The 19,856-nt window shown below is 44.2% G+C and overlaps 1 protein-coding gene across 1 annotated transcript in view; it reads right to left on the bottom strand.

Moving 5' to 3' along the window:
- pex5la (peroxisomal biogenesis factor 5-like a) overlaps positions 1–19,856 on the bottom strand; it is a 63,819-nt gene that overhangs the window by 10,287 nt on the left and 33,676 nt on the right. Inside the window, exons 3-10 of the mRNA XM_047037227.1 lie at positions 16,276–16,387; positions 13,338–13,547; positions 12,517–12,640; positions 11,788–11,881; positions 10,750–10,779; positions 8,939–9,034; positions 1,241–1,357; positions 227–370 (exon numbers count right to left, since the gene is read on the bottom strand). Coding sequence (XP_046893183.1) covers positions 227–370; positions 1,241–1,357; positions 8,939–9,034; positions 10,750–10,779; positions 11,788–11,881; positions 12,517–12,640; positions 13,338–13,547; positions 16,276–16,387 — 927 coding nt within the window. The remainder of the gene's footprint in view (positions 1–226; positions 371–1,240; positions 1,358–8,938; positions 9,035–10,749; positions 10,780–11,787; positions 11,882–12,516; positions 12,641–13,337; positions 13,548–16,275; positions 16,388–19,856) is intronic.

Here is a 19,856-nt window from a genome sequence, read left to right as displayed (position 1 = left end):
CCCATGAGAGGGGGGTGAAGGGAATGGAAGTGTGTGTGTGTCTCCTTGCAAATGAGTGTGTGTATATGTATATGTCTATATATATATATATATGTGTGTATTTATATATGGGTATGTTTGCATATTTGTGTGTGTTTGCGTGCGCGTGGGTGGTAAATGTGCATGTGTACCAGCATGTGTGTGTGTGTGTGTGTGTGTGCTCCTTCAGTCAAATATTCCTGGTTACCTCTGAGTCCTGGGGGTCGTGCAGTATGGCCGCCTCCAGTAGAAGCACAGCATTGGGCAGATCCCCCTCTCTTGCCTTCCTAAGCCCCTCCTCAAACGGGCCGGGCCAGTCCTTGTAGGGGTTATCCGTGTGAAAGTAGTAACCCTGCCGCACACACGCACCGGGAAACAGCCAGACAAAACATCGACAAGTCTCTTTTTTTTATTGGTCTCCTCATTCTAATTGACGGCGACAGCGAGCTGCAAGTGTCCTCTGGAGTTGAACATCTAAGCAAACCTCTGAATTGATCTTTTGTTTTGGCCATCTGCTTAGCATCAAACCTGGGTAAAAGTCCTCAGGGCTCCGTGTTCTCTTTAAATGTTAAACTTTGCATTTTCAAAGCGTTATTACCCTGGTGCACTGTTGCATAGCTCTGAACCCAATGACTTTGAACTTAGAATTTGAAGCGCTCGGGGATCAATCAGAGAACCTGATATCTGACGATGTTGCTGATATTGAAAGGATGCTTAATGTGGTGTACAGTTCGACTGTATGGTTGAGGAGTTTCCTTCACACATAAGTAGTCATGGGGATTGAAACATCCCTCCTTCCAGCAGATTTGGAGTTGTCATGTCGATTCAAGGTGAAGAGTTACACTCAAAACACAGCAATACTCAATGTTCTCCCTGAACTGTTTGATTAACAGATTATTGACCATTACATGTCATGGCTCCATAATTAGTTTCAGGGAAAAGTACATTTCTGAGCCTTATGTGAGTTGGATTGAAAACATTGTCTATGACAGTCCATAATAAGCTGTTGACTGAAATCTTCAGTGGCCCTCTACTAGATCAAATCAACGTTAAATCTGTAAATACACAAGTTGACAGCATTTCATCAATCCTTGTCATGAACATTTTGTCTTTGCTGTATGTGCGGCGGACATGATCTTGGCTAAAGTGACCGAGCTTTGACCAGTATGAGTGTCTGAATACTGAGGATGCGTGATGGGAGGTCGAACATCGTGATAGAGACCTTCTCATGGGGTGACACGCTGGAGGGCATCTGTGCCTGCTCGTTCTCCGTCAGCCAGTTCCGTCGCGCCAGCTCCTCCCATTCGGCCTGCATCTTGTCCCAGAACTCTGTATCCGACTGCCGAGAGAAGGGGGGGGGGGGCGTGCAGGGCATGGATGGATGAGAACAGACGGGATGGACGGGGGAGGGAAGAGGGGAAGAGAAGAAAAAGGAGGATTAGTTGATACAGGACGTGCAGCTTGGATGCCCCGATAACGTTGCGTCCTCCCCAAGCCTCGTCCTCTCGGGTGACAATCTAACGAACAAACGGCACGCCTAATGACTCCATCACGAAAAGATGACATGGGCGACGCAGAAAAAGATCTGAAATTAGCTCCATCTTTTGAATTTTCAGTCGAAGACGTATCTGCTGATTGATTGATGTTGCGTGCCATGTTACGTTTCACAGGATCGGACGCTTGCGCAGGCACAATGGAGAAACATCAAAGAGACACCTGGCTTGAAAGAGACATTTCATCTCTGGAAGGCTGTGGTCACGCAGGGCCGTCGCAAAAAACGGGGTGCAGATAAGTGTGGAATGATTTCACTTTCAGTATTCAACTGCACAGAACGTGTATAGCTAGAGCAGGAGCGAGTAGGGTTGTCTTGATGAAGATGAAGATCTTTACATCTTCATCTGTTTACCAAACTTTGACAACTTCTTCAAAACGTTTGGACTGAATCTGGAAATGTTTCATGTGAATGTGACTTCTCTATATATAGAGAAAAGTTAATGTAGATAAACGCAACAGACACCTTTGGCCTAAGTTAGGGTCAATTGTTTAGACAACTGAGTGTCCAAATCCTTTTCCATTGTTATTGTGATTTGTGCTTTGGGTACTAGAGATTTTAACTCGAAATTACAATTGTTGCCGCCTAAAACATCATGTGTCCTAGTAATTGCATATCAGTGCACAGTTTAGAAATCCCAGATTACATTATTATTGGTGTTGGAAATAGACCAGTAGTGACCAGATGTGAGATGTCGGTTATGGCTAAATGTTTCTCGCTCTACCCATACGCGTTCGTAAAGAACAGGTGGATGAGAACTCCCTATGCTCTTGATGCTATTAGTCCCCCCCCCCCTCCTCCCCCAAAAAACGTTTTTCATATCAGTCATGCAAACCACAACCATTTGACTTCACTTTCGAGCCACGAGGGTAGTCGACATCCTCTGTTTGTGTCACGATTGATGACGACAAAGTAGAGGGAGCAAAGTGAGAAATCCAAGTCAGAGAGACACCTGCGTCCAAACGATGCAAGGAAACCTCTGAAGAGAACCCAAAATAGACTGACACCACTGCGGCTTGCCCAATGACCCGACTGCCAAGACTACTTCCGCGCTTCCTCCACCAACGGATGACAACTCTTGACAAACGCTTTGTGACTCAGCATTTTCGAAAGGGCCCGACGGCAATGGGGACATGCGGCTTTGCCACAATTCACCCTCCTAAGTGGATAAATCGCTCTTCTGGGGCTTCGTATTGAAACTAAGTGGGTCGATTAACGATAATTGGAGCACCCCAGCCTCTGCTCAACATGGAAGCAGGTCAAGGAGGAAGGTGGAACCCGGGTTCAAGGCCCATTATCCTGGCCAGCGGGCAAGGACTGACAGACTGCACCAGTCAAGAGGAAGCAGTGGGAGCTGAAGAGCACCTCCAACATGAACACGCTCTTCGCCTGGTAATGAGCAGGAGAGCAGATGACAGGGTGGCACCTGACATTCACCCGTTAGCCAGAGTTCTGCGCATCCTTAGAAGGAGCTTTGATTGGAAGCCATACTGTCCACGGTGTCGATCTCGATGTCCTCACGTCTAGCAGCGATACAACGGCGTCATTCGTGGGTTTTTATCGGCTGACGTTAGTCATTAATTGGTCCTCAGAGGTGCACATCGCTGCCCCCCCCCTCCTCCTTTTTTTTGAAGCCTGAACAACAGCAAAAAGATATGACATCCATAACTGTCTCGTCAAGAAAGTTCTAGAAAAAAGACGGAACACATTTACAGCAGAATACTGGGCCTTCTCTAGTTCTTTATCGAGTCCAGTTTAGTTGATTTCGTCCATGAAGTACATGCCTTTTCAGAGAAACGTAACCTTGCTTTTGTCTGACAGCTCTGTCACTGTAGATACAGTGGCTTTTGTTTGCTTTCAATGTCTGAGTTGTGCCCAGCCAATCGCCACAGTGGAGTTCTATTGACGTCGGCTAGGTCTATGATTCCCGGCTGTCTTCCTGTCAAATAACTTCAAATGGAGAGAAATACAGAACAGAGACCTCTCGTGTGTCATTGGGTTCTCCACAGCGAGGAACTCATCTGTACATGACAGTGTGTGTGTGTGTGTGTGTGCGTCAGTTTGTGTGTAAGTGGACGGGTTGACACCCCAGGGGTGAGGGCTGGGCTGAGAACGGTGCACGTCTGTTGGTTTGTTTAGCCAGTGTGTGTGTGTGTGTGTGTGTGTGTTTTTGTTTGTGTGTTTGCATCCATTTCTACACAAATCCACCTTGTATGTGGGTGTAGTGTGTGTGTGATTTATCCCTTGTGGCGTGTGACACTAGGCCAAAGCCTTGTCTACTGGAGGTGAAAGATACCTTGCAATTGGCTGCAGACTTCCAGACAAATTGCTTGTAAGATCCTGAGGTGAAACAGTGCAGGTCCTGTCAGCTGACAGTGTTCCATAATTGTGGTTGAGGTGGCGGGTTGGAGGTGACAGCTGTTGTAGGGGGATAGGGTGACAAAGGAATTTGGATACTTGACAGCTTGACTTTGATTCCATAAATAATGAAGTGAAGACCAGAGTTGAGATGTTTTGCCTTGAAGGCAATAGTCAAAACTGTTGCATGTTAAACAACAGAACAGCAATGACTGTTTATGTTATCTGATGATGTCGAAATCTGCCTCAGGGTGTATTCACGTGAATGGGCTCCCATTGATTCTCATAGATCCTGTTAACGGCTGTTTTATTACGAAGGTTCTTCTCTTAGATCACACTTCTTTTCGGCTGCAGGCCACGGAAGGCATTATAGTTTTGAAAGAAGGGAGAACCGCTTCCGATTCACAGACCTACTTTTATAAACTGGACCATACATTGGGAGCCTACTTCAAAGCAGTGCCTTTGAGTTAAGTGGTTTCTGTGAATTTCAAGGCATTTTTCCTATGCCCGGAACCCTTCAACTGAGAGAGCAACACTGTATTCTGCAGATCACAACCTCGGCCAAAAACAGATATTGTGTCACATCGCTACACTTATGACTCTTCGATGCTCAGGGTAACTTATTTTAATGAGAATGGGTGTAAGTTTGCACCAAACAATATTTCATTTCATGATTAAACAAGCATGGACACGGGGTCATTTCATGATTAAAACCACAACATCTTTGAGAGAGACAATTAGGAATGTGGCCATTTTTCAGTCTTGCGACAGTAACCCTGAAGAGGGGGCCCACCGTAATCGAGTGTATAGGCCTCTGCGAAAGATAGCGTTGTCAGTCTGGCGTTTCGGACACTGCTCTGCCTTGTTGAAGGCATCCACCATGACGCTCTTGTGTAGCCTCTAATTATGCGGCCTGGATGTTGTGTTTCACTGAAACGGGTCACAAATGAAACCTTCCACTTAACCAAGGCTCTGAGGGGAAACCGAATAAGACTATACAGTCGGGGTGATACGGCACTGACAAGCTATCAGGGCACGGCGGCGGTGACGAGTTCTGATAATGAAAACACGTTCATCACATGTCCTGGTTACAGAAAGATCACCAATCAAAGGTGCACTGATTACTGGAAATGTATTGGGACACAGACAATGGTGCGTTTTTCCCTTCAGATCAGTGTTTCTAGCCCTCAGAGCGGAAGTTAATTTATATCCCGCATATCAATGGAGCAGCACCCTGTCTTCTGACTTAGATTTCATCATCTCAGATGAAGTGTAAATGTGAAACGCAATGCATTCAGCCTTGTGCTCCCTGCTTGCCAAAACATGTCACAACGGCATATAAATGAACTGGGGAAGATTCATTTTGAACTTCATGAATATGTTGTCGACAAGAAAAGTAATTACAGAAATGATGCTTGAGATAATACCTGTCTTTGGTTGGTGGAGTCAGTCCAAGTTTGGAGCAAAATGTCGCCCTGACAAGCCCTCGAATGCAATTACTGTGTTCTGCCCAACTCATTTATTATACAGTAGAACTACTTTTCCATGGTACAGTTAGAGAAGTTAATGACTGCAGTTGCAGCTGAAATGTAGAAAGAAATTAAAAGAAATGATGGCACCAACCCCACCCACCCTCGACGCGAACACAAACCCACGCACAACTCTTCGTTCAGATGTAGTTTGGAAGTTATCTTCAGTTATTAATATTGACCCCCTATAACTGGAAACGCTATTTTCAGAGTATTATATTCAGTCATGGAGAAACACAAAGACGGATTGCTGGTTTTGTCTGTTTACTTAAAGTGAGTCATGCTCATGCTGTAGCTTCTGAACAAACGGTAGCAATAGGAAGCACAAGTGTCACTGCCACTGTGTTTTGGGCTCATCTGTTATAGTCCGTGGCTTCATGAGAAAGCCCGCAGGTACAAGCCTAGTGGCTCTTCCTGTAAAACCACATGCTGTAGCTGTGAAAAACCTTAAGAGGATTTACACGTCAGCGTAGGCAGAAAGGATAGAAAATGTATAGCTGTTTTGCTTTGGGTTTCAAAACATCAAACACACCATTTCAGACATGTAAATTGGCTGATTTTACGGTTTCAGTTTTCTACTACACTTATTTGTATTGCCGATTTCTATAGGGAGTGCATAATTATGTTAACATACAGTTAATGTACAAAAAATCTCAGTTTTTGAGTTATTAACACAGAGATTTACTTATTTTTGTGATGTCTTACATAAATGTATGAAATAATTCAGACAATCGGATCTTAAGTATGTCTCGTCTAGTTGTATTTGTGTGCTCACAAGCCTTTCCACATCAAACTTGTTACTTGTCAGTCATTGTACAAAACAACAGTACATTGTCTCCTACTTGAGTTGAGAACAAGAGAGTCCTTTTATATTAAACCATAACAACTGTAACTTTACACAACTGGAGTTCCGCACTTAATCATCAACAATCTCTCTTCCAACACGGGCCGCCTCGGCGCAATCATCTTAAAGCAAGAAGCCGAGTGCGTAGCCCGCTGCTTTAATCAAATAACGCAGGCCGACTGTTACCTTGACGCATTTCTTATCAGTCTCTTCACAATCCCTGCCTCTCAGCAAAAACACAGTGTTTTCCGGAGGAAGAGAGTACCAGTGGCTTTGGTAGGTTCCTGTTTGCTGTTTATTAAATAAGAACGGCATCATTTCGTTAGGATAATCTGATTTCCATTCGCAAATGGCTCAAATGGTCACGGCTCCCCTCAGCCACCCTCCTCAGGTAACCATATAAGCTATATTCGCTTCATCAGCGATAAAATGAGCGAGTATTCTGTCGGCTTCCATGCTTTGGTCATTTCCATAATGTTGTCTCGACATAATGATTTCCCCAACTCATTAGGTCCTTTCTGGTCAAATGGGCCATATTTTAGGGATTAATTCCTCTGGTTTCACAGTGCTTTTATGATTTCCTTAGACATTTGACAAGTCAGCTCATTGAGTAGATTGGCAGCTGGCCTGTGTGTCAGTTTCCCTCCCTTTCCTTAATAAGTATGAAGGCTTATACCGTATGCTTGGTTAACTATGGGACATGAGTAATAGGAAACAAAATGGCTGACAGGTCACATGCAGCCCAGCTATTTGCAGCTCTCGGGTCACTGCTCGGGGTAGCCTGATCGAAGTAGCAAGATAGTGTTACCAATCAATGCCTCGTTGGTCTGGATGCATCTCCGAGTATCATCACTTATCGGAAATTAGCTGCCCTCTGGTCAGTGCTCCTACCCTAACCGCACGATTTGAGTACCAGGAGACCACTCGTTTGGACACGGAGTACCACACAGTACATGACATCATCCGTCACTTTGGAATGGAGCCCTCCCCTGGAGATGCCCCTCTCACTTTCTCACCTGCTTCCTTCCTCGGCTCCATTATTCATGGACCTTTACACATAACTTGGAGTGTAACATCCTACTGCAGCCCTCGGTACAGCGTAGGTAACTCAATAGGCCTGGTTTCTCGACCGTCAGCCAACACTGGAGATCTGGCAAGGAGGTGGTCAAGCGCTTTTAGTGGGATTACAAAGGCCCTTGGTCCACAGTAGACAAAATCAGGCGCCTCTCAAATGATCTCAGTTTCAAAGGGGGTTCCAATGAATTGTGCCTCAGCAACTTTTTTTTTTTAACTTTGCAATGAATCAAAATACTTTTCAACTGTGACAAGGCATTGAATCTGATCGGAACATTTCAATATCTGCTCATTCCTCATTCCTGCTCAGGAACCACCTATACGTACAAAGGTGTATCATCACCCTATTGAGAAAAGAGCTTACCAAAGTTAAATGGCTTCAAACTGTGTGTGGAAAGTGGAAACTCACTTTGGATCAACAAGGGACCCCTACGAACAATGTAAAACAACATCATGCCCTTTTGGTGCCCAACGCACGTTCTGAAGCTCAGGGAAAAAATGCCTGGAACAACCTGGAACATACCATCTCCATGTCTCCTGTAATTGGACTGTTGGGTTTCTGAGAGCACAAGATTCACAAGATTTTGCCAAGATTCCCTTTCTTTCAACGGGCTGAGACGACAACTGAGTGTGACTGAAAAGTCTCTCCACAGATGCATTAAGCAATGATGAATCAAGCCTCATCTAATTACTGGAACTCCCCTCCTGTGATACCTGACACGTCTCACTCCAAAACGACTGACCCATTTACCTTTCTATTGTTAGACCGTGGAAAGTCTTGCATATCATTTTTTTCTGGGTCAAACAGACCATGAACTTGGAATTTGAAGCATGAAAATTGGCATGGACTATTAAGCTTCAAGGGTTATGTTATTGGAGTGGAAATGAACACACAAGTGATCACCTCAAGCAGAGATAAGAAGGGGTTGGTGAGGCAAAGGGAAATCAAACCTGGAGGGCTTCAGGTAGACCACATACCATACCTGCTATTTTCTGGGATGGGAATTGAGTTGCGCAGCAAATTGAAACGTGATATCATCGGTGTTTTTTCTCTGCTTCAACAACATCTTAGATTTATTGCAAAGCAATTCAGTGTTTTCAGAGTTGCAGTTTTTTTGGAAACGGTAAAATCGTGATGATCGTAAGAGTGCCGGACTCACAGTAGTACGGCTTGTGCAGGCGGCATCTTATGAAGTCATTAACTTTTAGCATCCTGTTTTTTTGTCCATGTTAACTAATCCCCTTATAGCTTCTCCTCCAACCCCTCTTTAGAAGGAGGTTATCATGAAAGAAGATGACTTCCAAGAGAAGTCATGACATTCAACCAGTGAAAAATGAAAGCCCAAGCTCTTGACACTAGAGCAAACACTGGGACAACGAGAGCTCTATTAAACTTTTGACACGAACCACGAGTGCAAATTGAGAAGCCTTTATTGGTTTAAGCTCTTTCATTCAGTTCCTTGAAAGAGGCTCAATGTCAACATGGGTAAAGGAACACCAATGGCCAGTTGGTTGTTCCAGCACTTTCACAATTCTTTGTCGGCCAAAGTACTTTGCACTTACCTCTACAGCTGCTTTGGCACGTTCAAACTCTTCCTCCAGGGACTGGTTCCTGGATAAGAGGGCACCGCCCCACTTCGACTCCTTAGTCAAGCGGCCCTGTCGCATGCAAACACACACACACACACACGTACACACATACACACACACACACACACACACAACAAGGAATACAGACAGACAGAAGGGTTGCAGGGTCAGCCTTCTCTGCATTCCTCGCGAGGGGTGAATATCCCTGCCTCGGCAAAGCCCTCGACGTGCTCAGACTGGCCCGTGGCTGGCAGAAATGCCTCCGTCAGCAACATCCCTCCCCCTCCCCCCCGCCAGTACTTCTCTCCTGATCCCAGCTCTCTTTACTCCACATATCCACCTGACCCCTCTCTCAATTACACATCTATACCCACTGTGCAGAGGCCTCGGTCCTCACCCTAACATCGTAGACCCTTTGGCATTGCTCATGCTTAATCACACTTGCAAATATGCTGACCGTGCCTTATAGTCAGGAATCCCAAAACCTTGCCTCGTTCTACTCTTTTAAACAGAACTGGACCCGTGTGCATGCCAATGAGCATGTCTGTTATATACAGTAGGTCCCACGTGTTTATGCGTGTTTTGTAATTGCAACGACACATAAAGAAAGCGAAATATTTACTGAGTTGTGGTTGTGGAATAGTCAGCTTGGTTGTGGTACATTAAGTGAGTTAGCTATGTCTGTAGCCGAGGGGCTGGATAATCAATTATGGAGGCTGAGGAATTGAATTAAAGTACATGTTCCAAGTGGGGAGCCATTTTCCACCTGATAGGTAGGAGGCAAGACTGCCGTCTCCCTCGCTAGGCCACAGCTGCTGAGAGATTCTGATGAGTAATCTGTTTTACGAGACCTTGTGTCAGCCCAGCCATTACCTGTAACATTCCATTTTCCATTTCCGGAGCTGGTCATTAAAAGTCTCTACCTGTGCAGTGCTTAATTGGAGTTGGCTTATCTCCATATTAACGGCCTCGACAGAATTAGCCTCCCTTGACTTGAAGCCCTCAGCCTAGGTCCACAGGTTTAGAAGGGCAGAAGAAGAAAAGAAAAAAAGCATGCAAGTATTTCGTCAATATTTCCCAACTTTTCCAATGACGCATGCATTGTGTATTGCCCTGTGTACAGAAGGTGCTGTCCTAGGCTCTCTGTTGTCACAGCGACACCCAACATCTCATGCGCCACACCACTCCTCCTTTGTGTGTACGTCTGTGCGTCTGTGTGTGTCAGTGTGGCACCTGCCAAGTGGGAGACGTGAAGCCTCCATTTACAGTTTCGCTGTCAGCGAGCTACTACGAACCCTTTGGGAGAAGCCAAATTTAGCATTTGTTTGCGCAAAACTCATCATTTTCAATGGCTATCTTTAATCCCGAATCTATTATTTAGAGGGATGTTGAAAAGGTGATGTATGCTTAGCTGGCTCAGTCACATCCACACTAATGGGCCCAGAGTTAGGCCTCTGAATAATTCATAAACTATTAATCTAATAATGGCAGCTAGAAACCAGACTCCTTGGGCAGAGCAGTTTAGGACCCGTTCAACTGAGAGGCTTAAACGCTTCAAATGTGGACCTCACAGCACTACAAAAGCCGATAGGGACTTCCCTGACAATACCTCCAAAAATGAAATATATATATTTTTGAATCGTAAACCATTCATAGTTTTTCAATTTCCGTCTTCCTGAATTTGAGTTTTCCCTCAATTGTAATCTGTCTTTGTGGTGCTTTCTGGCCGATGCAAATGTGTAGGTCTTTTGTTAACATATGAAAGGATGCATAGAAAGGCTTACATGTCTTCCACTAATATACTGCCTGTTGAGCTGAAATGGAAGAAGTTAGGGTGTTAGCAAAGGATGGAGGGTTAACATGGTCACACAACAAGGAGTCCGTCTGCACGAGCTTTAAAGGTAGACTGCAATGTGACGCCAAACCCCCCCAAAATATGTCTCTCACCCGCCAGAGATATTTACCACTCCCAGAGTGACTGCAGGCATGTCACGGACACCCAATGATTGGCCAAACATCGCATTATGCCTGCAGACATTGGCAGGATTGAGTGGCCCATTATTCGATTATCTCTGGCCAGTGTCCCTGCTCCTTTTTGAGGTTGATGTCACATTGCACAGTCTACCTTTAACATTGGGAGATGGAGGACAAACAATAGGTTTCCATGCAACCATCTTCAAATACGGTTAGTAGGTATGAGTGCACATTTCGTCTACCACGGCACTCAAACAGACTACTTAAAGAAATACAGATTTCAGCTATAGACAAACGTGCGGTAAAACGGGGCAGGAAGGATGATTAAAACTGAAGCGCTAACAGAATGTACTGTAATGGCATTTTTGGACATAGTTACAATGTATGTGTTTGATAAGCAGTGATCTGTAAGTTCCTTTGTTATAGACAGTGAAGTGTAAGAGGCTGAGGCTCTGTAGGATACTTTGCTCTGTAGGGAAAGAAGTCAGATTGTCTTAAGGTATTTATGATACCTAGCTAAGAGCCAGGGGCATGGAGAAGGAGGACGTCAGCTTGGGTTCTCCTGACCTAGGGATTAGGTAGTTGACCCAGCTGGAGAAGGAGATGGCCAAGTCCGACATCCTGTTTGTGTATCATTAACCATCTCCTTCTTTTAGAGAGAGAGCTGCTGCATCAAAGGACTGTGGGACGCCGGCTTGAGAGTTTGTTGTCTTCAATTGTCACTGAGTAGAGTTAGCCAATCATGGAGACCGTTGCATTGATTGATTGAGACCAGCTGTTCTCAGTTCAACATAGCTAACTGTTCAAATGTACACAGTGCCGCTAGAATTTTCCTTCACAGTACTTACTTGAGTTGATAGGGCAGATTCTGGATCAGATTTGGCATTCGCTTCTAAGGAGGATTTAGTTGATGACTCTGATTGTGTTTTACAGTCTATAGACCTGGGAGGGAAAGATTTACAATGAAAGAAAGAGAAGACATTGTCATTCCAGTGCTCTGCTTAATCTAGTATTAGGCAACAAAATAATACATCCTGATGTATCTCTACACAATCCTTTCAGATCATCCATTTTCAACAGTTTTGAATAGGAAAATCTATTCAATTTCCACAGTTTTAAGTACACTGCTTGTGCAAATGCCGTCTGCATTAGAAACACCTACCGTACATTCATGTGAGACAGAAATGGAATAAATACCACAATGTCCTTTAAATGACCTTTTTAAGTATGCGCCAACGAGACAGGGTTGCAAAAATGCTCCTAGTCTCGTCAGAAAAGGTAAAGTCGTGTCATCAACCAGGTCTAAATATTCCCCCCATGTTAAGGGTAATTGTCTCCCAAAATGGAACTGCTGTATAAGGAGCACTTTGCTTACACTAAGAGTGGGGATAGGAAGCATACTGTGTCTTTTATAAAATGGGACCAATTCAAATAAAAAATACATTCTATTCAGTTGAAAAACCTCAATAATTCCAATAACTTGTCACCAGCTGGTAAATTCGTGTCCTTTACTCTCAGTGACAGTATAAAAGTCTAAAGTGTAATATAAATTGAAAAGAAATTGGCCTTTTTCCTACCACAGAAATTCACTCGAGGAGTTTTTGGATGAACGTCGTCTTTCCAGTTTCCACTTGCGGTTGCCGTTCCTCTCAGAGTTGGGGTTCAACTCCTCCCATTTGTCCAGAGGAGAAGCAACGTTGACTAAAAACAAGAACCAAAGACAAATACTCAACAATAAAATACAATCATCAACCATCTACTACCTCAAACTCAGAGATTGAAATGTCACCATGCCTGTTGTCATACTCTGTCATGGATGAATCGGACGGTGCAAAGTTTGACTTGCTTTTCCTAATTAGAACTCATTTGAAAAAACTGAACCGACTTTAAGCTCCTCAACTGGCAAATAAGTTCAAACTAATCGTCAGTGACTTCTCAAGGCATTTTAAGATGATCCCTTTCATTACAGGAAATTGCCGGATCCTTCTCTGGCTATCTCAATCATGAATGAGGATGACTACACTGAACATGATGAGGCAAACCCCTGTGTGGGTGTGCTAGGGTTTTTATGATGAACATTGTGAGACTTGAACGTAAGTACATTAGGATGTCAGTCATCCAAAGTTGTGAAATGATTGAGCAATTGTATGTTAAAGATGTTATAGTGGGTGATAAGTGAGCCCTGGCAAATGTATGATGGGTTTAGTATGGGGTAAGGCCCCCAGAGAGTCAATCTGATCATTGTTCATTGTCTGATCATGTTTTACAGACATACAGATCCTGTGGCTGTCAGATGGCTTAATGGCCTTTATTACCATGGCGTTCCATTTGCGCGCAATCCCTGAAACGTTCTGCACAGAAAGACGGCAGTTTCATCGACAACACAGAGTACCGTTACCCGAGTCGAGTGACGCTCTCTCTGGAGTGCGTGAGCTGGGTGCGGTCTGTTCCACGTCCACCTGAATCAGTTCGGTCTCGTCTACCTTCCTCCTGTGAGGGGTGCTCCTCTGGTCGCCCTCGCGATACGACAGCGGGCTCCTTTTGTCTTTGCTGTTTCTCCTCTCACCCGGTTCACTGAGGTCTAGGAGGTCCAGTGACGATGTCAGCACTGGAGGGAAGGTGAAACCGATTCAGGCCCGGTGGGTGGCGGGAGTTGGAATTTGAACATGAGCCATGCACAAAGAGCCAGACACCTCCTGCTTTCATGTATATATCTGAGACAGCAGAGTCGTGTTCCAATTGTAGCCTGTTTTTCACTTAGCTGTTGTCTCTTTACTGTATGTTGTGTAGCCTCAGAGTTACCTCCTTCATCCAGAAGCAACTCTGCCAAAAAACCTGTCTTAAACCCACACGAATGGCTGACGTTGAGCTGTCATGGTTACCTGGGCTAGATCTCTGCAGTTTCCCTTGGACACACATCCAAGAACGTCTTTACCTCTCCTCGCTGACTGACTGGTTATGTTCAGGACATGACCGCCAGGGCATGAGAAGATAAGAAAGCTCCGGAAGGGGCTCACCTGTATGGTCAATTAAGCATTTTCATCTCAGTCTATCAGACCAGCAAGGACGAGGAAGGAGGCCTTTGTCCATTTTCAGTCTCCCCTTTTCCCTAATCCCCTTTTTCTATTGCCATGGGACTAGCTTTTGAGCTCAAATGCATTTTACGTATTAAAAAACGTTTACGATAAGCCTTGCTACAGATGTGGAATAAAAAAGGGTCTTGCTTCACTGAAATATGATGTTATACAACAGGGGTGATGTTAGACATAAAGCTCTACTGGGGCACAGTTCATATCCCTTTTTTTTCTTTCAAGCTTGCTGCACACAATGCACTGCTAGGCTATAGAACCTCCCCTTGCTTAACCCACTATACAACAGTTCAGGGACGCAAGTTTGATATGAGCTTTGGCAGGGACATCAATAGTTAATGCGAGCGTGCACATTTTTTTCACATTCATTTCAGCACAAATACTGTTTTTTGAGCTTCATGTAATATTGTTTTTATGTTTTAGTCCAAATAAGATGATCGGTAGGCCTATCATTTCGAAACTTTCTTTAGTTTTGTAATGTTTTCTTAGCCTACCTCAATTTAGATTTTTGTGCCGAGTTCGACACCTGGACTTCTGTGTGCGTGCTACAGTGGCTATTTGGCAAGATCAGAAGAGCAGACATCGCTTTGTTTTCGGTTAAACTGCTTTCATTTTACAAACATTGATCGGTATACCGCGTGATTTTTTTCCATGATTATCAATCTAAATGAATGCACTGACTAATAAAGTAAATTGTTAAAACTCAAACTTTTGATTTTACTGGGGCGCAGCAGATTTATACCCAGTAAAAAGGGTGTAACGATGCCCCTGTTGTACAATGATGCAGATTTAAATCAGGATTTGAAGGAACACTTAAAACCAAGTAATATTAACGTCACGTCCCATCATGTATCCAACCCTTAATGTTAGTAGAGCCTTCACACAGTTTTTTGCTAAAATCACGATAGTCATTTGACGATAAGTGTGTGAAAGCCACAACATTAAGTATATGTGCTCTATGACATAGTGGGTTGTTTGATAACTCAGCCTCTGTTTACTTGTTAGCACACACACACACACACATCTCTCAGTAATTAACACGCTGCTGTGTCATGACAAACAAATGTAACGACACCCTGAATGCAATTAGCCACTGTGCCAGTCCTCCATATCTCGGTGCTCTTCCAATGATAACCACAATTAGGAATCAAAGGGAAGCATTCATGGGGGATTGAGATGGTTGTCTGAGGAGGCAGCTGTGAGGGAACAAAGGCCCACTCTGAATGCAGGATGAAACGTTTTGTCCCCCTTGAGACTTCTCGAAATGAAGAGACTGCCTTGAAAGGAAGTCAAACTGGTACAGGTCAGCTGGTCATCTTCTCGGGGCTATGTTGTCGTGGTTAGGTTCACGCGGATATTTCTCAAGGACTCTGTGTGTATCCTGTTTGTCCTCCTCTTTCCTATTGTCTGCAGTGACGTCATGATGATTGTCATGAGCTGGAACACTGTCAGCTTTGCAAGGACTCCCTGAGACTAAGAATGATGCTGACATTATGCAGGGGCACAGCAACCTGTGGACAAGTCTACAGGTTGGTTAGGAGATCAGGTTAGTCACAGTTTCGTGTTTGTCAATTCCTCTTAACCTTGTCCTTGGTGATGCCACTGACCTTAAGTAGAGAACTCAAGCTATCTAAATGACTGTCACTCGGAATCAGACCAATGCTATCTGTGTGGGGGAACAGCGGATGTTCAGCCATGAATTTTTGACATCGGCAAAAATAACTGGTTGTTTTTCTCATCTATATCCTTTCAGATACAATGCTTTCCATACAGTGAATTGTAATTGTGGGATAATCAATTTTTTTCTGGTTTGTTTAGAGTCTCTTATCTTGACAGCAATACTAAGATAAGGAGTTTTGTTGACTTTGTTCGGCCATCTCAAAATTAAATACAGAGCATGGGATGTATTTTTCAAGATGTTCAGAAGCAGCATTTGAAAAGCAAAAAAGTTTGCTTAAAAGATCATATTGTCTCTAGTTTTACCATGGACTTTAAGCTGTGAACTACTCCACAGTGCATATTAATGTCTACTGATGACATACTAGTTAATATTGCACCCTACTGGCACTGCCCCTGGCATGCCTGCATCCCGACCACATGAGATTCAATCACCTTACATATTATATAACCCAATTGATGACTAATATATGAGCGGCCTTGCTAATTGGGAGGGATTGGAGGGTTGGGGGAGCTGGGGGTGGGAGACGGAGAGACGGAATGTTTCCGATGGCTGTGAAGGGACCGTACCTGCTGTGTTGGAAGTCACTGGGCGGGCGGCTCCATCGCACTTGGTCTCGCAGAGGAAGTCGTCGATAGAGGGACTCAGCAGGGGACGGCTCTCTTGTTGCTCACTCACCAGCTGCGGGGGGGGGGGGGGGGGGGGGGGGGGGGGGGGGGGGGGGGGGGGGGGGGGGGGGTGGGGGGCAAGGCAGACGACACGGCTCAAACACACACCCGACACGGCCTTCGGGGACCTTTTTGAATGCTATGTCATTGTGGCCGCGGTGTTGTGATAACATGCTGTGATGTGGCAGTTGTTCAGCCCTTTTGAATTAAGCGTGAACGTGTTTGACCCCCTCCCCCCACCCCACCCCTCCCCTCAATGCAAAGGCTTGGATGCTGCTTAGACATTTGTCAGAAGGAATTTGTCCTGGAGTGGATGTATCTTGGAGTTTGCAATGTGCTGCTTCAAGACCTTTACTTTCCTGAACAAGTGTGTCTTGTCCGAACAGAGATTTTGGCAGTTATTTGATCAGTAAAAATAAAACAATCGGAATATGAATATGAAGTTCACTTGGACACCTCTCACAGTTTGACACTTGCAGCTTTAAACCATCTTGTTTCCACTGTTTAGTCCTAGCCTCTTGTGCCTGGGATGAGAGCATCAATCTTCATCTGCCTCTCCCGGTGCCCATTCATCCAGACTGGCTGAGCGAGAGAGACGGCTGTGCTTGTGTCCCCTACTGTAATTGCTAAACCATTAGCAGTAGTTTATATCACTTTCCAAACAATGCAGAAGTTAATAACCTTGCCTGGGAGGCACCAGGGGCAGTGGGGGCCAGCAGGTTGGCCTGCATCGTTTGGCATGGGGTTCCATTCAATCCATTATCGTTACCCCAAAGTCTTGCTCCAAAGTCTTGCTCCAACTAGCCCCATCTGGCTCATCCTGTGCTGTTGAGAGCATACTGTATGAGGAGTTTTGTTCTATAAAAATGGCAACCGCCATCATTATTGTCTCCCGGTGCTCCCGTGTGTACACAATGCTGGCAGAGAGGAAACATGACATTTGGCATCCCTGCGTTCCAGGGCTGCGTTCGCGGGCAGAATCTTAATGAAGGCACTAAAAAATTAATTACCAGCCATGAGGTTGCACACAGCCTGCCACATGTTTGATATGAAAGGTGTTCCGTGTGGTTTCATGACCCTTCTGTACTGCATGCGCCCAAGCTGGCCTGCTAACAATGACAGATGCTCTTGCTATTGCATTTGCTTGGATTTAATGATGTGGCTGGTTATCAGCCATTCAAGTTAAGTAACAAAATAAGTTTGACTCAACAATAAACTGCTGCTTATTGAGAACAGCTCCTAAGCTTTTTTTGTGTAGTTTCTTTCTTGAAAAAATTTAACTCCATTATAAAAGTCTAAAAAAAGGTTCTTACACAATTGCATTTTTTTAAGTACAGTACATATTCACTGAATGTTCATTGTTTTCTTTGAACAGGAAAGTTAATTACAGGCAAAAAAAACTATAAGTTTGGACAAAACAATTTCCCTTAATACTTTGACATAATTGAGGGACTGTTATTGCAATTGGCCCCTATGCTATTTGGTAATAGCTCAACTGGGACAATGAGTTCCGATAAAGATGGTATACACTTAGTTTGCTTCTGCATGATGGACTATGGACTATCTAAGTTCCTCCATGCCTGAAAATGCTGACTTTTCACCCCCAATTATGGTTTATGACGAGTTGTGCCTTTCTTCTCAGAGAGAGAAGTTTCTGTTTTATGCAAGAGATGGCTGGAGGCAGTTTCCCCCCAAAAAACTAATCAAATTAACAAATAATTAGTCAGTGAAGTAACACACACTGAGTTCATATCTGTGTTTCACTGTGTGTCACTGGGGTGCAACACAGTGTGTAAAATACAGATGGAGTGAATGTTATGTGAACATTTTAATAATGGGTTGCCCTGAAAGGTTAGAATTTAGTAGCACATTTACAAATTGTACTGGCTTTGGGATCCACTTAGTGTTAGTCGTCTGTAGAGTATTGATGCAGATTGGGATGTGCACCATAATGACACCCAAAGGCAGGATGCCTGATCAATGACGTTATAAAGGAATTGGAAGCCTCACTTCATTTCACCCCCCCCCCCCCAAATCTAATAAAGCCCAACCTTCTGCTGAATAACTGCCAGCAGAAGATAGGCCCTTAATAACAGAAGTGAATCATTTTGGAGCTCTTTTAGGGCCCCTGCCACTTAATTAGATGATTTCCCACTGTATTCAATTAAAATATGGCCATCCTTTTGGCACAAATATAAAAAGACTGCTGACATTAATGGGAATTATTAAGAGGAAAGAGCCCCATCCTGGTACGCAGACAAGATGGCTTGGAGTTGCCCTGTAAGCCCATCCTGACTGCAGGACACAGAGGAACAAACAGCTCTTACTCTGCACATCCACCCCGCTGGTATTATTTATTCATCACTGGAACTCTTCCTTCAAAGACAGCGTTTGCAGAGTCTGGCGTACCCCCGTTGCTTTTGTTAAGGGATGTGATCTTAAGGGAGACTGGCGATGAGGAAGTGTTGTGTGTTTGGGAAATGTTGCTAAGGTGTGTGTCTGTGCAAACTTAATGACAGCTGCGGTAGCCGTTACTTCCTGTGAAACGGAAGTCACAACATGATGATCATCAGAAGCTGAGTACAGTGGCAAGTGCATGATGAAATGTGGGCAGAGGCAACCAAGATCTGATCATATGCAGAGATTAAAATTGCTTATGCATATCTTTGTTGTTGTTTCATCATATTAGTGTCTCATAGAGAAGGACGAAGAAAACGGTCTCTCTCAGCGTCTTAGTATTCTTCTAATTGCCACCCATGTAGAATTGAACAGTGTTCAGAACGTGGAGGAACTCGTGAAGTTACAAATCAAGACTATTTTGCATTAACATGTATAATGGATCGTGTCCCAAAACATTGATATTCCAAAACAACAACCTTGATGTCCCTCCTACCTTCAGGTAAAGGCTGAGATCCTTTGTAAATACATTGCATTCTGCATACATCTTAGCAGGCTCTCAGAACACTGCAGTATGAGGACACATGGAAATAAATACTTTCATTTCAATACTTTCTCATTGCATTTCAAACGTATGCATATTATTTTATTTTAAACAGCATCACTTATTCCTACGTTGACCACAAGGAAACATCTGGCAGTGAGTAACGATTGCCGTCACACTTGCGTAACTTCGGTTGAGGACATTTTCTGGAGAGTGATGCATTACACATAGGCGCCCTTGACTGCCTCCCCTCTGTTTAGTATCAAAAAGGGAAACTCGTCTGAGCCAGTTTGAAACCTAGACTAAAGGCTGAGACCTTGTCTAAAGAGGATCATGCATTTTGAGGCAGATCATCACTTAGCTGTTATCAGGAAACCCTATCATTTTAGTGACGGACTGGTCTGACTTTAGTTCAGTCCCCACTCCCCTCTCCATCAAAGGGTTTACAGGAACCTTCCTTGACATACCTTTGGAGTTCTCAGAGATAGCATTTAAAGTATGGGATGGCTGCATTATATTCATATCAAGGTTAGGTATGTGC

Source organism: Hypomesus transpacificus, chromosome 16 (genome assembly GCF_021917145.1).
Source record: "Hypomesus transpacificus isolate Combined female chromosome 16, fHypTra1, whole genome shotgun sequence".
Lineage (NCBI taxonomy): Eukaryota > Metazoa > Chordata > Actinopteri > Osmeriformes > Osmeridae > Hypomesus > Hypomesus transpacificus.
Note: the sequence above shows the minus strand (reverse complement) of the source record. Positions and strands in the feature narration are given on the sequence as shown.